The 19117-nt window shown below is 32.6% G+C and overlaps 1 protein-coding gene across 1 annotated transcript in view; it reads left to right on the top strand.

Annotated features, from left to right (window-relative positions):
• Window positions 1–2439, top strand: part of LOC127724753 (metabotropic glutamate receptor 1-like) — an 84593-nt gene extending 82154 nt beyond the window's left edge. The window contains exon 8 of the mRNA XM_052231850.1: window positions 836–2439. Coding sequence (XP_052087810.1) covers window positions 836–2288 — 1453 coding nt within the window. The 3' untranslated portion in view covers window positions 2289–2439. The remainder of the gene's footprint in view (window positions 1–835) is intronic.
• Window positions 2440–19117: the final 16678 nt, after the last annotated feature.

Raw genomic sequence — 19117 nt, 5'->3', positions numbered from 1 at the left:
TTTGCAATATTTTATCAAAAATTGTCTCCAACATCAAGTTTAGCACTATAACAATATTTATTTTGCTGTTAACGATATGATTAAAATAATTTTAAATCTTTGAAGTGTAGCATTTAATATTTTCCAGTTATTTGATTTTGACTAAGTTAGTGAACACATACTGGTAAATTAGCATTTATACCACCTTGATTTGTAATACAACTTTTGTTTATTTCTATTCAGTTTCTAAATTTTAATGCTACCCTGCTGAAGTAAGAATTCAGGAAATGCCTATAATAATGAGTGGTTTTTAGACAAAATGTCTAAGTATTTTTCGAAAAGTTCTGGTATTCATAGCTCTTCTCAAGCTAATTTGTGGATGCGATGTGTTTTAATGAGTGTTCAAAATACTTACTTTTTTATTCAATGTTATTTAAAACAAATGTTTTCATCAATCAAACATAAACAAAAGCATGCACGTGCAGAACTTTTTTATTGGATTGTTTTGATGGGTACACAGCATATAGTTTGTCTCCAATCAATTCACGAGCAAATTCCCGCCATCAACAGTGTGGAACAATGCTTTTGTCCTAGGAACTAATTAAAAAATGTCAGTAAATACTTGAAACAATTACTACCTTACATAAATCGCACCGTAATCAGTTATTACGTGAATCAACATCGAAAGAACTATTTTAAACAAATGCTGTCTTCAATGACCACGTGAATCAAACATTGCTGATAGAGCCTATCAAAAACACAATTTGTTGTAAATAATTACTTGAAACATGACATTAAAATGGATGTATGTTTGATGAATTTGAAATATTTATTAGTAATTGTAATTATTTTACAGGGACAAAAAATTGTTTGATAAAACTGGAAATGCGGTATTCAGGAAAAGGTCCATTTTTGGAAAGCTGAAGCCCCATCCACATGAAAGAGAACAGACTGCATCTCTTCCACCAAATTTTAAACTTACTCGTCATAATTCGACACATGTATACGTAACAAATGAAAAAAAGAAATTTCCATGGACTCGCAACGAAAATTCCAAGTCCGAAGACGATGATGGACGACTAAGCACAATTAGTTCAAAAGACGGCTCGCGTCAGAGTAGTGAAAAACGTAAAAACGGAAATTGTGGAAATTATCGTCAAGATTCTGAATCTCAAACTGATCAAGAACTTTTCAATGCTTATGTTTCTTCGGATGGAGTACGTCATCGAAAGTTATCTAATCAACCGTTAGAAAATCTAAGACATGGTAGACATGACTCTGAAAGTTCCATTAACAGCGATGAGATATTTTTATCACATCCTCCCTCTAGCGCACAAGAAAGACGACAAATGTGCAGTAAAACTTCTCAAAGTGACGATACAAGTCCACTACTTACTAACGAAGCTCTAGAAGAAAGTTGTAAACTGATGTATGACGATTGCCCAAACAATTATCAGTCGGCAAACAACAAACATTCTAATGGAGAAAATTTACTTTTATATGCACCACCAGAAGTCTCAAGTAATGAAAAGACAGAACTTTATCTCCACCATGTGAACAAAGTAAAAGATTCCAATCAAGGTTTTTTCCTTGATCAGAAGAAAAATAAGTCACAAACAGCTAAAGAACATACGCCTGTAAATTACAATGCAGGAAAACAAGAAACAGATGAGTGTGTCTCATTTCTGCTTCAACCAACGTCTAGTGCATTATATGCAAGACGTATAAAAGACACTGATATAAAGCAAAGAGACCACAAACACACTAATTTAAATAACGTTATGTCCGGTACATATCAACTGGATACAAGTTCAAACGACCGTATGCAATCTTTCGGATTGCAAGGTACAAATTATAATCCTTGTAGCTCCAAAATAATCAAAACCAATCGACGACATTCTCCAAAATCACATACATACCAGAACAACGAATCCATTGCAGAAATTGAAAATTTTCAAATCACACAACATCCATCTAAAATGTTCGGTAGCAGTTCGTCGCCTGTATATTACTCAAAAGAATTAGCAAGTTCTTTGGGTTTTAAATCGCAGTCACTGACTCCTTCGGATAACCAGTCATCAAATTTGAAAACACTTAATATTGATAATGTAACAGAATCATCGAAAGAAGGACATTTACTAAGTGATTGTGAAGAAAGTTATAGCGTGCAAGGGTTTTTAGGGAAGGTTAAAACTCCGCCTGAATCAAAGAGTGATGTAGACAATGCTTCTATGTTGTCATTCAAAACATACATGAAAAAACGCGGCATAGAACTCGACATATCATCAATCAAATCCAGTCAAGTATGAGTTGTGCATGTTTTTTGTTAATTATATTTTATGTCAGTCATTTTTTTATCTGATATTCCTAAATTTAATCTAATTTTTCTCGTAACATTTTAGGTAAAAGAAAGAATAATTTTATGTTTTTCCATCTATAAAGATTTTTTAGTAGTCACAATTTTGTTCAGCCTTTCTTTATATGTTCGACAGAAACGTATTGACATTTGTTTAAATAGTATTTACAGGAACAATGTAGCTTTGTTATAATAATTTTTTGCTTTTTTCAATGGAAAGTTTAAAACATTATACCCAATAATTTATAATGGACATTTCCTAGTTAACAGAAATAATACCTATATCATGCAAATTTGATACCACAAAACCTGAACAGAAGATCGTTGGGTAATCCAAATCAAATGTAGACCAGATGGAAAACATAATTGTTGATGATCAGCTGGGTATTCTTTCCTTTAAATTCTAGTGTCGTCTTTTATCTTTAAAAAAACTAAAAACAAAATAATAATAATGGAGTTGTCAAGAACTTAAAAAATTTCTAAGATTTTATATCCAAAAACAATCGCATCACATCAACTTTACTACCAACAACCAGTAACTGACATGCGCATCATTTGAAAAAAAGCTCACACAGTTTGTTGAAATTTTAAATTTTTAAGTACTTGTAAAAAGATTTTAAACATATATTGAAAAAATTACATCTTGCTTTAACAAAACTAAAATGTTCCTTTAATGAAAACGTATATACATGATGGATGAGTGACAAATGCTTACATATAAGACAACATTTCTAAATGTGTTAGACTTAAGTTATAAGCTAAAGGGCGTATAACATAGACATTATTCCAATAGTCAACATTTACGGATATTCAAATAATTGCATTTTGCAAAATAAGTAATTTATTGTCAGTTTTAGTTAAATATTTAAATCTGATCATTTTTATTTGTACATATTTTTTTTAAATACCGAAATGCAATTTAAGCACACTTGGCCAAGGGCAAAAGTCCAACGTGAGATTTTGTCATCACTTGGCGTCCGTCGTTAGACGTCAGTCCATTAGTTTGTATCGTTTTTTATTTTATTTTTTAGAAGCACTAAACAGAATATAACAAAGTTTGTCAGGTCAGGTACATGTATGTGATACTTCGTCTAAAAACAAGTGTTGTCGTTTTAGTGCTAGAACAGAAATTTATAATGGTCGTCTAAAAACAAGTGTTGTCGTTTTAGTGCTAGAACAGAAATTTATAATGGTCGTTAGACGTTGGGTCAAATTTGACCATTGAAACTCTACGGGAAATTACATTTTGCTATTCTTTTCAAGAATGGATGCAATTAATGATATGAAAACAAACATTACAGAAATGCTTTATAGAAGGTACTTACTTACCAAGTGTTGTTTACTAACTTTGGTCCTGATGAAAAGTCCAATATGACTTCAAGGGGTCAAAAAGTGGTTCCTTTAGTCAGATTTTCATAGATCTTTTCAAAAACTACTGAATCGATTGAAACAAAACTTGCGGGATGTGTTCCTGGAAAGGTTATTTACAAGAGCTGTTGCTTTGTTGTTGATCGAAATTCAATATGACCTCCAACAGTGATCAAAGTTTAAATTGAAACCCCATGGGAAATTACTTTTTGCTCTTCTTTGAAAAATAGATGGAGTTGAATTAAAAAAAAACATGCAGAAATGTTGAGAAGGTACGTACGTTAGTGCTGTTACTTCTTTCATGATGAAATGTCAAAAAATGACTTAAAGGGGTCCATTTATCCATGCAACTGTCTTCTCAAGAACCAATGAACCAATTGAAATAAAAGGTGACACGGATGTTCCAGTGAAGTTCTGTAACAAGTGTTGTTACTTAAAAACTCCAAAAGAAATAGCTGTCCTCAGAGGTCAAAATTTACATTGAAATGCTACGGGAATTACTTTTTGATTTCTATTTATAAGAACAGATAGAAGGAAATGAAAAGAAATTATGTAGAAATGTTGTTTGTAAGGTATTTATCATGAGTTATCACCTTGGTTCTGATAAACAAAAAACAAATACTATTTATTATTTGAGCAAAATACATCCAAGTGAGTTATTCGTCCTCTAGTTATATTTAGATTTGATATTTTATGAGAAAGAATTCTTCATCTAAAGTTGTGATAATATTACTCTGCTGCGCAATGCAAAATTGACGGATACCCAACACTACACCATCTACATGAAAGCATGAAAATGGTGTAGTGTAAATTCATTAATGCTGAGACAAAGACAAAAACGGACAGTTTTATGGATTAATGAACTAAAATACCTGCAGACTAAGTCAACGCCTTTTTGTTACTTTTTTCCGCTCAATGAGTATTCTATGCATTTTGGTGAAGGCCCGGAAAATCTGAAGGGAAAATGACAGCATCAGCATCTTCCAAGACCAGTTTAATGACATGTCATTTTAAATATTTCAGAATATAAGCCAATCAAATCAAACTCAAAGTTTCACAAACAACCTGTGCATAAGTAGACAAAGTACTTATATTTCGTCATTCATTTCTTTCTGTAAAATTAAAATAACACATAAATTTGTTTCATCCGAAGCGCTTTTCTGGATTAATCTTCATCAGGAAGAAAAAGACGAGAAAATACCAAGAAAAAGGGGGGTTAAAACCAATAAGTCCCAAAAATCCGAAATCATTATGACCAAAATACAAAAAGGCGAACAACAGCGCACTAAACACTACCCAGAAAACTTGAGGTAGCAATACACAGAGTTTGGTTTCGTATTTTGGCCTTGGTGACTTTTTTAAACTTTGAAAGTTATTGTGCAAAAAAAGTGATTTTTAGATAGCCGAGGAATAATATAGCCTTCAAAGTGGGTTTATATGAACATCAAGTTTTTTACATATTTTTTTTTTTGGCCATTTTCACTTGACGCCATGAAAAAAGCTACCATGCCTGATGACGTCATAGATAGACCACATCTTTTTTTCAAATCATTAGAGAAACAGATTCCACTACCAAATCTCGTGCAATACGATATTTATCCACTCTCGACAGTTCAATTTTAGATATAACTGTCTCGATTCCGAATATCGTACCAAAATGGGAGATAAACATATTAAGCATATGCTGGTGGACTGTTACTAAATAGCCGAGTGGCGAGTATACAGTAAAAACACATTAAGCAGTATGTGCTGTTGGAATTTTGGTAAGTGTTGAGTATAGTACTTGAAATACCAAATTCGCAGGTGCAGTTGGGATGTTTCTACACAGCCGGGTATTGAGTATAGTAAATATCCCATAAGCAGATGCTGTCGGAATGTTTATATAGCCGGTTGGTGGACATTGATTATATCCCATGAGCAGGTGTTGTTGGAATGTGTCTACATAGCCGGGTATTGAGTATAGTAAATATTCTATTGCTGTTTTTTAAATGTTGGTTGCGAATTTTCGTTATTTTTATAGACCAACCCGTAGCCATGTCCTCATCTCACAACAAATTGGCAATGTTAACACCGCACTGAACGAATAATTATTAAAAGTTTTTTGGCTGGGTCAGATCAGACAAACGTACGTCTGTTACGTCCACATATATATATATATATATATATATATATGTTTTCAATTTAGACTTGTTTGTATATATATACAAGTCTAAATTGAAAACAACATTCAAACCTATGATTGCGTTGGATAAAAACCGCAATTTTTATACGTGTGCATGCAAAACAAATTTCTTGGTAGAGGGGTCTAAATACAGCACAAACAACATTTTCCAAAATACCAAAAAAGTGAAAAAGTATATTTTAACAAAACGCATTTGACTAGCAGGTCGAACGACAGATGTTCTTAAACCCTGCTGACTGCCATTGGCGATTGCCAAATAAACGTATCGCCAGATGTAACAAAATGGATCTTGACTATTAATTAAATATCAAACAGAAAACAATAAACTTGTGGAAAAGATGGTATATCGCAAACAAAAGGTGCAAAAATTAGTACACCATATCCGGATTTCGACAATTAATGTCTCTTCAGTGATGTTAGGAATCGAAACGGTATTTGGAAGGCCATATAATTTACCTCAATTTAGGATAGACTCTTGAATTTTGAAGAGACGAAATAGGATGAACGGATCATATAAACCCGAAGGCAAATATAATAGAAGCCCAAAAGAAAAAATGAAAACAAGTCTAAATTGAAAACAACGTTCAAACCTATGATTGCATTGGATACAAACCGCAATTTTTATACGTGTGCATGCAAAACAAATTTCTCGGTAGAGGGGTCTAAATACAGCACAAACAACATTTTCCAAAAGACCAAAAAAGTGAAAAAGTATATTTTAACAAAACGCATTTGACTTGCTATATATATACAAGTCTAAATTGAAAACAACGTTCAAACCTATAATTGCGTTGGATAAAAACCGCAATTTTGTTACGTGTGCATGCAAAACAAATTTCTTGGTAGAGGGGTCTAAATACAGCACAAACAATATTTTCCAAAAGACCAAAAAAGTGAAAAAGTAAAAGTATATTTTAACAAAACGCATTTGACTTGCTATATATATACAAGTCTAAATTGAAAACAACGTTCAAACCTATGATTGCGTTGGATAAAAACCGCAATTTTTATACGTGTGCATGCAAAACAAATGTCTTGGTAGAGGGGTCTAAATACAGCACAAACAACATTTTCCAAAAGACCAAAAAAGTGAAAAGTATATTTTAACAAAACGCATTTGACTAGCAGGTCGAACAACGGATGTTCTTAAACACTGCTGACTGCCATGGCGATTGCAAAATAAACGGATCACCAGATGTAACAAAATGGATCTTAATTATTAATTTAATACCAAACAGAAAACAATAAACTTGCAGAAGAGATGGTATACCGCAAACATGAGGTGCAAAAATTGGAACATCATATCCAGATTTCGACAATTAATGTCTCTTCAGTGATGTTTGGAATCAAAATGGTATTTGGAAGGCCATATAATTTACCTCAATTTAGGATAGACTCTTGGATTTTGAAGAGTCGAAAAAGGATGAACGGATCATATAAACCCGAAGGCAAATATAATACAAGCCCAAACGAAAAAATATAAACAAGTCTAAATTGAAAACAACGTTCAAACCTATGATTGCATTGGATACAAACCGCAATTTTTATACGTGTGCATGCAAAACAAATTTCTCGGTAGAGGGGTCTAAATACAGCACAAACAACATTTTCCAAAAGACCAAAAAAGTGAAAAAGTATATTTAAAAAAAACGCATTTGACTTGCTATATATATACAAGTCTAAATTGAAAACAACGTTCAAACCTATGATTGCGTTGGATAAAAACCGCAATTTTGTTACGTGTGCATGCAAAACAAATTTCTTGGTAGAGGGGTCTAAATACAGCACAAACAATATTTTCCAAAAGACCAAAAAAGTGAAAAAGTAAATTTTAACAACACGCATTTGACTAGCAGGTCGAACAACGGATGTTCTTAAACCCTGCTGACTGCCATTGGCGATTGCCAAATAAACGGATCACCAGGTGTAACAAAATGGTGTTTAAACATGTTTTATTTGCAAAAGTAGCAAAAGGGATTAGACACAAGTTATAACAACATTAGTGACGTCCTCTCCCTATATAAATATAAACACAAAGTACATTAGATAATGACGAAAAACATAGTAGGAATGCATGTATAAATACAAACTGCAAACAAAAACAAATAACAAAAAACAAAAAAGTACAAAAAATACAATATAATATGGAATAATAAATAAAACTGGACTGGAGTGAAGAGTTGGAAAGTAGGAATTCAGAATGTTAATTGATTGTTTTAAATCTTTGTGTTATTCTGATATATACTTGTACAGACTCAAAAATTTCTTTGTTTTGCTGAAAAGAAAGGTCACCGTCACCAGCCAATAGAAGCTCAATGGATATAGCATACCTTTCTAATTTTGAAAACAATATTTCTCTTGCTTCGTTGTAAAAAGGGCACTCAAAAAAATAGTAAATACTATCCTCAACAGGGTGGCCACAGCTGCATGCGGGACTGGGTTTAATATTAACACGATGTAAATCTGAATTTAAAGAACTGCACATATTTCTCTCAAACGTGCATGAATGATATAAAGATTTCTGTCACCACATCTTTCGTTTAAAAATATTTATATTTTTGGACGTACGTATGTCGGGGTTTAGGCTATTCCATTCAATAGTAGTAGATGGGAAAAAGGATTTTCTGGTTATATCTAGTCTAAAACTTGGTACTACATATTTATTACTGTTTCGCAAATCGTAATTAGATATTTGACCAACAAGTGGGGGCATTAAATCGCAGAGATAATCAGGGGCAGTACCATTATGTAAAGAATAAAACATATTGAGCTTTCTGGACTTTCTTCTGTCCACCAGCAATTGCCAGCCTGTTTCAAAATATATAGCTTCCCGACTTGCAAACACTGGCAACCCAGTTACTTATCTTCCTGCTTCCAACTGAACATGTTCTAAATTGTTGGCATCTTGTTGAGTAAAACCATCCCATAATTCACATGCATATTCCATAATGGGTCTTATGAAAGTTAAATATATACGAGCAAGATTATTTCTATTCAATACATATTTCAATTTTTTAAGAACATTTAATCTTGTGCTTGCACAATTTAAAATGTTTTCTATATGTGTATGGAATTTACCATTGGAATCAAAAGTAATCCCTAAGTGTTTATGACAGGAGACAAATTCTACTGCTTGATTTTGAAATTCTATTTTAATATCATCTGGGGAAGTATTACAGGAGAATAGCATAGCCTTTGTCTTATTAGGATTAAAATTAATAAGCCAATCTTTAGACCATGCTGAAATTTGTTCTAATTCGCTATTTAAGACATCCTCTATATTGTAAGGGTAATTACTTGAATAAGAAAGGGATGCGTCATCAGCAAACAATCGAGTTAGACTTATCAAATTATCAGCTATGTCATTTACATAAATAAGGAATAGTAGGGGACCTAATAAAGAGCCTTGCGGAACTCCTACATTAGTATTCTCAAAAGGCGAATATGAATTTGAAACAAAAACGCTTTGTTTTCTATTTGAAATATAACATACGCTTTTAGCTTTATTAAGAGGCCAGTATGCCAAACCCTATCAAACGCTTTCGAGATATCACATAATATAAGTGATGTTATACAGCGATCATCAAGTGACATACATATCCTATAGTAAATTTCTATTAGCTGGTGAACGGTAGAATGACCTGAAATAAAACCTGACTGAAATTTGTATAATAACTTGTTTGCTATTAAGTGATTAAATACATTTTTAAATACAATTCTTTCAAATACTTTGCCCACTGCTGATAACAATGAGATTGGTCTATAATTGGAAAACAGTGATTTGTCTCCGGTTTTGAAAAGCGGCATGACAATAGCTGTTTTCCATTGATTGGGAAACTCTGCTTTTTCAAATGACAAATTAAATAACAATGATAAGGGTACAATGACAGTATAACTTGTCTTTTTTAATGACGAATTGAGTCATTACCTGATGCTTTTCCCAATTTTAAAGTCTGTAAAATATCAAGAACTTGATTTGGGGTTATATGAAATATATCAATTTTTGAATTTGATCTAGTCAGAAATTCTGGAGGTCTATTATTATTTTCATCTAAAGTAGATATGGAACAAAAATCACTGTGTATCATCGCCACCGGAAATTGGGTACTAACGAAGCGGAGAGAAATGGAAAAAAAAGTAAACAAGGTAAGAATTCATTCAATTTAAAGCATTTCTACTGATTTGATGAGGGTACCGCTTAAAAAATGATTTTCTGATATATAATTCTTTAAATTATTAGGCCGAAAAGTACAAAATTAAGACAAGATTTTGTGTTATACTCAAGAACTTGCCACTTAGTACCTGAAAATTTCGAGGTCGATCGTCCTCTGTCGCCCCATTGGCAAGATATTCAACTGTTTTTCATTATTTTTCCAGACACGTTTTTAGATTGTTATAGTGTGGCATCATATTTACTGAAATTTGTTGTCAAAATGAACGTTTTTAAAGAATATAGACCATAAAAAATAAAGTCTAGGGTACGGCAACTTGCTCATGTTGACAAATTTACTGTATGGCAACTTGTTTTCAACTGTATGGCAACTTGCTAATTTCAAAATATTTATTTGCCGTCTTTTTAAAGAAAATAAAGTATTAGGTTCAAATATCTAATTATGCGTTTGATAAAAATACAATTCGCTTGACACCATTTAAGATGTATACACAATATAAGGCTTGAACACAGTCCTATTACATCTTTTACATACCTGATGATCTGTTGTTCTGCCCTGAAGTAGGGTTAAATATTACCCATGTCCGTCCGACCCGTCTCTCCCGTCCGTCCAGAAAGTCCCAATAATTGGTTTCTGTTCTCTAAATTTAGTATGCCTTAACCAAATGTTTTAAAACTTACACGAAATGCTTATCACCACAAAACACAGATCAAGTTATAAATTGGGTAGCGTCACTGTAACCGTTCTTGAGTTATGCCCTTTTATAAATGAAAAAAAAGCTAAAGCTGTCGTTTCTGTTCTCAAACTTTAGATTGCCTCAACCAAATGTTTTAACCATACAACATTAGTCAGCATTTGCATATAAGTGATGAACATTTCGGGGATGGGTTGTGGGTGGAGGGAAGGAAGGAGGTAATGGCAGGAGAATTTTTCCGCATTGAATATTTAGAACCATTAAGTGAATGGATTCTCTTTCAACTTTCAGATAAAATGAAATATAAATGAATTATCATTCTCTGAAAAAAAAAAGTTGTATTGCTACACCACGGCACCATGTTAAGGGAGGTTTGAGTGCTCACAAACATGTTTAAGCCCGCCTCAATATATATGTGTCTGCCCTGGTCAGGAACATGTAATATAGCGGCTTTCGTAAGTTGCTGCCTGACATATTTGTTTATGATTTTGTCATAAATCAGGCAATTTTGATACGGTATGGGTCTTGTTCATTGTGAAGTGTATAGTAACCAATAGTTGGTCAAATCTATTTCATTTGGACTTTGTTTGAAAGTCCTCTCAGTGAAAACCATTCAACGTCTCCTTTTTCAATTAATGTTATTGTCTTATTTGTAAAAGGCAGATTCAGCCAATATATTAGAATAAAGAACATTAATTTTCTAAAAAAAAAAACTTCATCTCTATATAGTAAGAAATGGACAAGCTCGGTGGCTAACACTGTTTAAATTTTTAAAAAATATTAACCTTAGATTAATCATTTTTGGAAAGAATGAAAGAACAAATCTGATACAAGGGATACAAATCCGGCTGTGGCTACGGCATAAACTATTTATATAAACTTTCTACTTGAGAATAAAGATGATCTTGTATGAAGTTTTTTTGTTGTTGTCATCTTAATATTATATACTTATTATATTAATATATTATTATTCACAAAAGCTAGCATCTTCGACTTGTAAGTTTAAAGAATTATAATGAAATAACATCTAATAAGGACAGGTTGAAAAATTTTTGAATCCTGATGGTGCATACTCATAAATTCTTTTGGAAAAATCCACGTAAATTTAAATGTTGATTTGATAGCGTTCATTTGTTTATTTGCCCTCGTAAACAGTTTTGTTAAAATACCGAAATCGGTAAATTCTTATCGTGAACTAATAAGTCGGGTACACCTTTTTACATTCAGGCGTGCTTAAGTTGCACTTTTTTCTTCTAATTAAGAAAAATGATTTTAATTTAAGCATCTATCTAAAGATTAGATTATTTACACACACACAAAAATAGGGCTCACTGTTGATTTTGAACCTCTATGAATTCACATTTATATTCAATCAAAAAGATAGGCCGAGATCCATACCTTTATAAGTTTCAAAACAGAGAAGGTGTGTTTGAAAACAAATAATCACGTACTGCTATATCTTTTAAGGCAAATGCAAGTCTTGCTTGTATTAATTATATAATTTTAATTGGCACAATATCACATTAAAATTTACTGAGAAATATTATACATAGTAATCATGAAAATGTACTACTGTAACAATGAAAATTCGGACGAATACACTCCTTTTCACTACCCCTCCGTCTACTCATTTAAGTTTAGGCCAAACAGCCTAGCAACAGTCTTTTATTATTTTTTCCCTGTAAATAAAAAGATTGATTGAATTTACTTAAACTAAAAAAAAAAAAATACAACCTTATTTTCAATAAGAAACAAGAAAATTAATTCGAAACACAATTCATGATTCATTTCTAATTTTCAATGAAAACAAAGTATTTTCTTCACTCTTCTTTTAAAAAATTATCATTTCAGAAATTTAAAAAATAAACAATAAACAATGTTGAAGACCGTACCTTGACCTATAATGGTTTACTTTTATAAATTGTGACTTGGATGGAGAGTTGTCTCATTGGTACTCATACCATATCTTCCTATATCTATTTAAACCAGCACATTCTTTATGTGTCTGTCCGAAGCCACGAGCCTGTAGTTTGGTGGTTGTCGTTGGTTCATCTCTATCATATTTGTTATTTTTCGTTAATTGTTTTGTTATGAGTTAGGCCGTTAGTTTACTTGTTGAATCCTTCCACAATTTTCATGTCGGGGCTTTTTATAGCCGACTGTAAGGTACGATTTTTCGTTGTTGAAGGCCAAACGATAGCATATAATTGCTTACATACACTTTTTTTTTATTTGACCCTGGTGGATAGTTATCTTATTTGCAATCATACAACATTTCCACTGTATATATTAAAAAAAAAAAAAAAACAGCACCAACAAAAGATGAATGGTCGGTTTTTTTTTTCAAACTTACAAAATTTCACCCTGACAACAAATAAGACAACAGTCGTTAGTATTTTAACGATATATGAATGTATTTAGGAAAATATGGTTGAAAATAACCTTTTTGTCTTTAAAAACACAAAGTCAAATAGAGGTACGACGACTTCTGAACGAAATTAACGACATATATTTTATAATATTTGATAAGTAGTTTATTTTGTATATTTGTAAGCCGGTAAAGCTTTGATACAGCCAAAATTTCGTCACTTGATATTATCTAAACACAGATTAATTTCATCTTTAAATTACAATATATTGCAAGACGCCGTACAGACAAAAGTTGTTATTTTGCAATTCGCCGTACAACGTCCTGCAATTCGCCGTACAATAAACAAACAATGTTTTGGTCCATATTCTTTAAAAACATCTTTATGACAAGAGATTTCAGTCAATATGATGTCACACTATCATAATCTAAAAACGTGTCTGGAAAAATAATGAAAAACAGTTGAATGTCTTGCCAATGGGGCGACAGAGGACAATCGACCTCGAAATTTTCAGGTACTAAGTGGCAAGTTCTTGAGTATAACACAAAATCTTGTCTTAATTTTGTACTTATCGGCCTAATAATTTAAAGAATTATATATCAGAAAATCATTTCTTAAGCGATACCCTCGTCAAATCAGTAGAAATGCTTTAAATTGAATGAATTCTTACCTTGTTTACTTTTTTTTCCATTTCTCTCCGCTTCGTTAGTACCCAATTTCCGGTGGCGATGATACACAGTGAAAATACTTATTCAAAAGGCATGCTTTATTCGTAATTTTCAGTGACTAATTCGTCATCTTCATTTTTAAGTTGAGTGATATAAGTAGAATAACCCGATGTCTTTACCAATTTTTTCATTACTAACCAATACGATTAGAATGTCCGCATGCGAACTCGTCCAACAAACTATTCGCATTTAAGTAAAATTGGTCTTTTGTGTATCGTTTTAAATTATTCACATGATTTCTTTGCTTTTTATACTTATTTAGATGAATCTTAACTATTAATTCAATACCAAACAGAAAACTATAAACTTGCGGAAAAGATGGTATACCGCAAACAAAAAGTGCAAAAATTAGTACACCATATCCGGATTTCGACAATTAATGTCTCTTCAGTGATGATAGGAATCGAAACGGTATTTGGAAGACCATATAATTTACCTCAATTTGGGATATTCTACCACTACATCGAGTGTGATACGATATTCCTCCACTAGACAGTTAACTATTTAAAATTTAACTGTCAAGAGTGGATGAATATCGTATTGCACGAGATTTGGTATTCTAATGCAATTATTCTGTATCAATGGTTCTGATTGGACGACAACAAGCGTAAAATTCTCTATCTCCCAGTCTGTAACTAAGGAAGCCGACATTTTGAATTCCGGAATGTATTGACATGTAATTTCTCCAATAATAAGCAAACAACTTACATTTTACACCTAGAAATCTTCTTTTTAAAAATTTTTATTACATTCTGAAGCGGACAAGAAGCCAGAAAACGCGCGGTGTTTACGTTTGATGCCGGAAGAACACCTATGACGTCACCTACTTTATGCGTCAAAGAAGATAGCATCTACATCTACATTGTAAGTTGAACTGTCAATCTTGACCAATACTCAACGCTTCCGGTGGGCGCAAGAAAAAGAGTAATTTTATAAGATACAACCAAAAATATATAAAGCAAGTATAAAGTAAGGAAAAAAAATAAAATAAAGTAAAATAATAAAGAAAGGGGGGTACCCATTTGCTTTTCGTTTATCTGACCTGAACCAATCCGGCTTCCGTGGCGGTACCAGGGAAATAATCCCCGCCGGCACAGCTGTAGTCCATCGTTTGACTTACTTGGCAAATGGGGGACTGAACAGACTAGAATGTTGAAAGCTCCCTCTTGAAAGATACCAAGGAGGGAGCCTCATCTACTGTTGCTGGTAAAGAGTTCCAGACGGTCACTGTTCTTGGGAAAAACTGTATTTGAAGCCATTAGTCTTGGTTGAATATTCAGAAACTTCTTGGTATGTGATGATCTTTTTCTTGATGACAATGGTGCTAGGTAAGTGTCGCATGGTATATCCACAAGATCATTAACCACTTTGTAGAGTAATGTTAATTGTAATTTCATCCTTTTGTTTTCCGATGATTCCCAGTCAAGTTCTTCCAACATGCTGCCCACACCCTGGTGTTCCTATAGCGATTGGTGGCATAACGGGATGCACGACGCTGGACCATTTCAACCTTTTTCACCTGCTCTTTTTGGTATGGGTTCCATACTGTTGCACAGTAGTCTAAGTTGGGTCTGACCATTGCAACATAGGCGTTTGTCTTAGTTTCACTGTTAGATGTTCTTAGGTTGCGTTTTAGAAATCCTAGCATGCTGTTTGCTTTTTTGGTTTCTCTATCGATGTGTTGTTTCCAGGATAGGTCTGATTCAATGTCAACTCCAAGGTAATTGGTACTTCTTGATCTTTCCAGCACTTGTCCCTTAAGCGTGTATGAGTGTTTTATTGGTGAGCGTGATATGGTGGTAGTTTGTACACTGCACTTCTGTGGGTGAAAGTCCATGCCCCAGGTTTTTTCCCATTCTGCAAGCTTGTAGAGATCTTCTTGTAGTAGTTTGGTATCAGCAGGAGATGTTATTATTCTGTATACTATACAATCGTCTGCAAATAGTCGTGTGATGGATGTTATGTTGTCAGTAAGTCGTTAATAAATACCAGGGTAGGAGAAATAGTAAGGGTCCAAGTACAGTCCCATGTGAGACTCCACTAACCACAGGAACTTTCTCCGAGGATTCTCCCTCAACGATGACTTGTTGGGTACATTAAGCTAGGAAGATTGAATCCAGTTGTGTGTTTGTCCTGTAACTCCATAATGCTGTAGTTTGTTTAGCAGGTGTCTATGTGAGCCACGATCAAAGGCCTTAGAAAAGTCAAGGATAGCCATATCAATCTGCTCTCCTCTGTATGTATATATACACACATTTTCATTAAAAATATTAAAGTTTCTTGCATAAAATTTTATACGATTTATTTTTTAAATATGATTTATTTTACCGCATCAAAAGTTTCTATTTGAAGATTGATACATTTTCAGAGGTAATATCATAATAATATATGGAGAAAAATCCAACATTTTTTTTTCTATGTATAAAACTTATTTTTTCTCTATTCTTTATTTATTTTGCCCATTTTTCTTTATTATCTATATTTTAACACCCAATTATTCTCTATTCTGTATCTTTTTTTTTTGCCTTTTTTTCTGCCCTTTTTGCCCATTACTATTCTGTAAACCCCATTCACATGCTCATATAAGCATTTGTTGGAAAGTCATTATATTCCCAGAATCTTACCTAAAGCATGTTATATTTTGTTTTTATTATGATATATATTCTAATGAAAAAAATGCCGTTCCTTCGCTTTTTATTTTTGCCTTACGTGCGTGTTGTGGTTTTGTGTAATGAATAAAACAAAGCTATATTCTTTCTCTGCCTTTTAAACTTAATATCATAACTAGTGAAAATATAGTAAACTAATGGAATATGACAAAGTATGATCTATTCCATTTTTGCCAGCGATTTTGATCTATTCCATTGTTGTAAGAGATTTCTTTGAGCCGTAAACATAAATGATCAAGTCTGGTTAAAAGCGATTTCTGATCTCTGAAATCATTTTATTAGTTGAAAGCGAAGAATTCTGTCAAAACATAAAACCACATAAACAACTTGATTAAACCAATGGATAATATTCTAAAGAAAGATCGCAGTGTAATTGAATTTTAATACGCATTGCTAGAAATTTAGTTGTCATTTTGAGTCGAATTGTTTTGGCTTTGCGTTTAAAATGTTTTATAGAAGATTAATTACTTGCCAAACCGATTTCATGCACGAAGTTACGGATGTTAAAATATAATTCACATCTTGTTTCTTTTACATTGTTTAATGTAGTTCCATATATTGAAATCTTTCTTTCCTTCAAATATTCGAGTAGCAATTAAATAGAAGGTTTGCATGTAATCTATATATAAATGCGTTAAAAATATTTATTATCAGTATCTATAGACACTGCAAAAACGAATCGTAGACAACTACAAATTCATTCCATGCGCCTACACCTCCCCTAACATAGGACAGTCGTGAATCAGCACAACATAAGAAAAAAATCTACAAAAATCAGTTGAATAGGGCTTAACTCATCAGATAGATACAAATCACAAAACACTAAACACACAATGTACAGATCTGGGAGTAACTGCCTCAATTATTGCGGTGTTTCCACGATGTCATAGAAGCAAGGTTTCGAATCCTGCTGAGTGAAAGAACAAAATTTGCAAGCGCAAATTTGCAGATCTAACATTGTTGGGCTAAATTTCAGACGAAGTATAAATACAAAATATGATGTTAGCCCTCAGGCTGTATACACATAGATTATCCGATGGAGAACGTCTGTCGCAAAGTTGTCACATATTTAGACGTTTATACACTCCCAAAAATAATAAATAAAACCATCTATCTACGTTCTCATTACGATATCACACGCTTCAATCAATTGGTATAATAAAAATAAATAAATAAAGTGTTATCATCATTTTCTGATGAATAATATAAAATTAAGAAGATGTGGTACGATTGCCAATGAGACAATTATCAACCAGATAGCAAATGATGTAGATGTAAGGAACTATAGGTCAGCGTACGACCTTCAACAATAAAGAAAATTATAACCTATACAGTACGGTCTGGTCATGCATTGTTTTCACAATCAAGTTTGACTAAATATTAACAAAAACCTTCTTTTTAAACAATAATCTGAACATTTTCAACAAAACATCAATTCAATGTTACTGTACTATCTGACCCAATAAAGATTTAGTTTCAAATATATCATGATGTATTGAAATGTGACCATTTTAGATTCAAAACGTTTTATTTTTTAATTATTCGCATAGGGTTATATGTCGCCTCTTGAGTTTTCTTAAAAAAGATTTTGAAGTTAATTGTATTTTATTGCATTCACGGTCCGATACCAGATCTTACATGATCCGTTCGCAATGCTTGACCACAGTTACAAATTCTTGACCACAGTTACAAATTCTTTCACGATCATTATACGCCCGTCTGTCCGGCGTAAACATGTCGCACCGTAACTTGAGAACGACTTATCCAAATTTCATAAAACTTAATATAGTTGTTTCTTATGATGGTCAAACGATCTGTATACTTTTTGGTGAAAATAAGATTAAAACTTTTTGAGTTACGGGACTTAGTAACTAAAACAGGTGTGTGTTTTTTTTCACATGTCGCGCCGTATCTCAAAAACAATTTATGATTATTGCTTAAAACGTTACACACTTCTTAGTTATATTAATTTTAAGATCTGTATACTTTTTGGTGATGATTCAAAATTTTAATTTTGAGTTATTGAGTATTTAGTAAAAAAAGGGGGAGGGGTTTTTCACATGTCGCGCCGTATCTCAAAAACGATATATGATTATTGCTTAAAATTTTACACACTTCTAAGTTATATTAATCTAAAGATCTGTATACTATTTGATTTTGATTCAAAATTTTATTTTAGAGATATTGATTTTTTTTTAAAGGGGGGTTTTCACATGTCGCGCCGTATCTCAAAAACGATTTATGACTATTGCTTAAAATTTTACACACTTCTTAGTTATATTAATCTAAAGATCTGTATACTTTTTGGTTTTGATTCAAAATTTTATTTTAGAAATATTGAGTTTTTGTAAAAAAAAAAAGGGGGGGGGGGTTTCGCATGTCGCGCCGTATGTCAGAAACTATTTATGATTATTACATAAAAAATCACACACAAGACGACGGGCGTATCATACGCTCATGGCGCAGCTGTTTATTTTTCTTGCCATACCGAATTAAAGTCGATCACTTTGGACCAAATTAACATCTTAACACCACAGTACCCTTGTCACACTTGAATCATAGTCTCCATATGTTACAACGTTATTAAAAAATAACTGTAA

This window comes from Mytilus californianus, unplaced genomic scaffold, assembly GCF_021869535.1.
Source record: "Mytilus californianus isolate M0D057914Y unplaced genomic scaffold, xbMytCali1.0.p SCAF_14, whole genome shotgun sequence".
Classification (NCBI taxonomy): domain Eukaryota; kingdom Metazoa; phylum Mollusca; class Bivalvia; order Mytilida; family Mytilidae; genus Mytilus; species Mytilus californianus.
The sequence above is the reverse complement of the archived record's forward strand: the minus strand, read 5'-3'. Positions and strand labels throughout refer to the sequence as shown.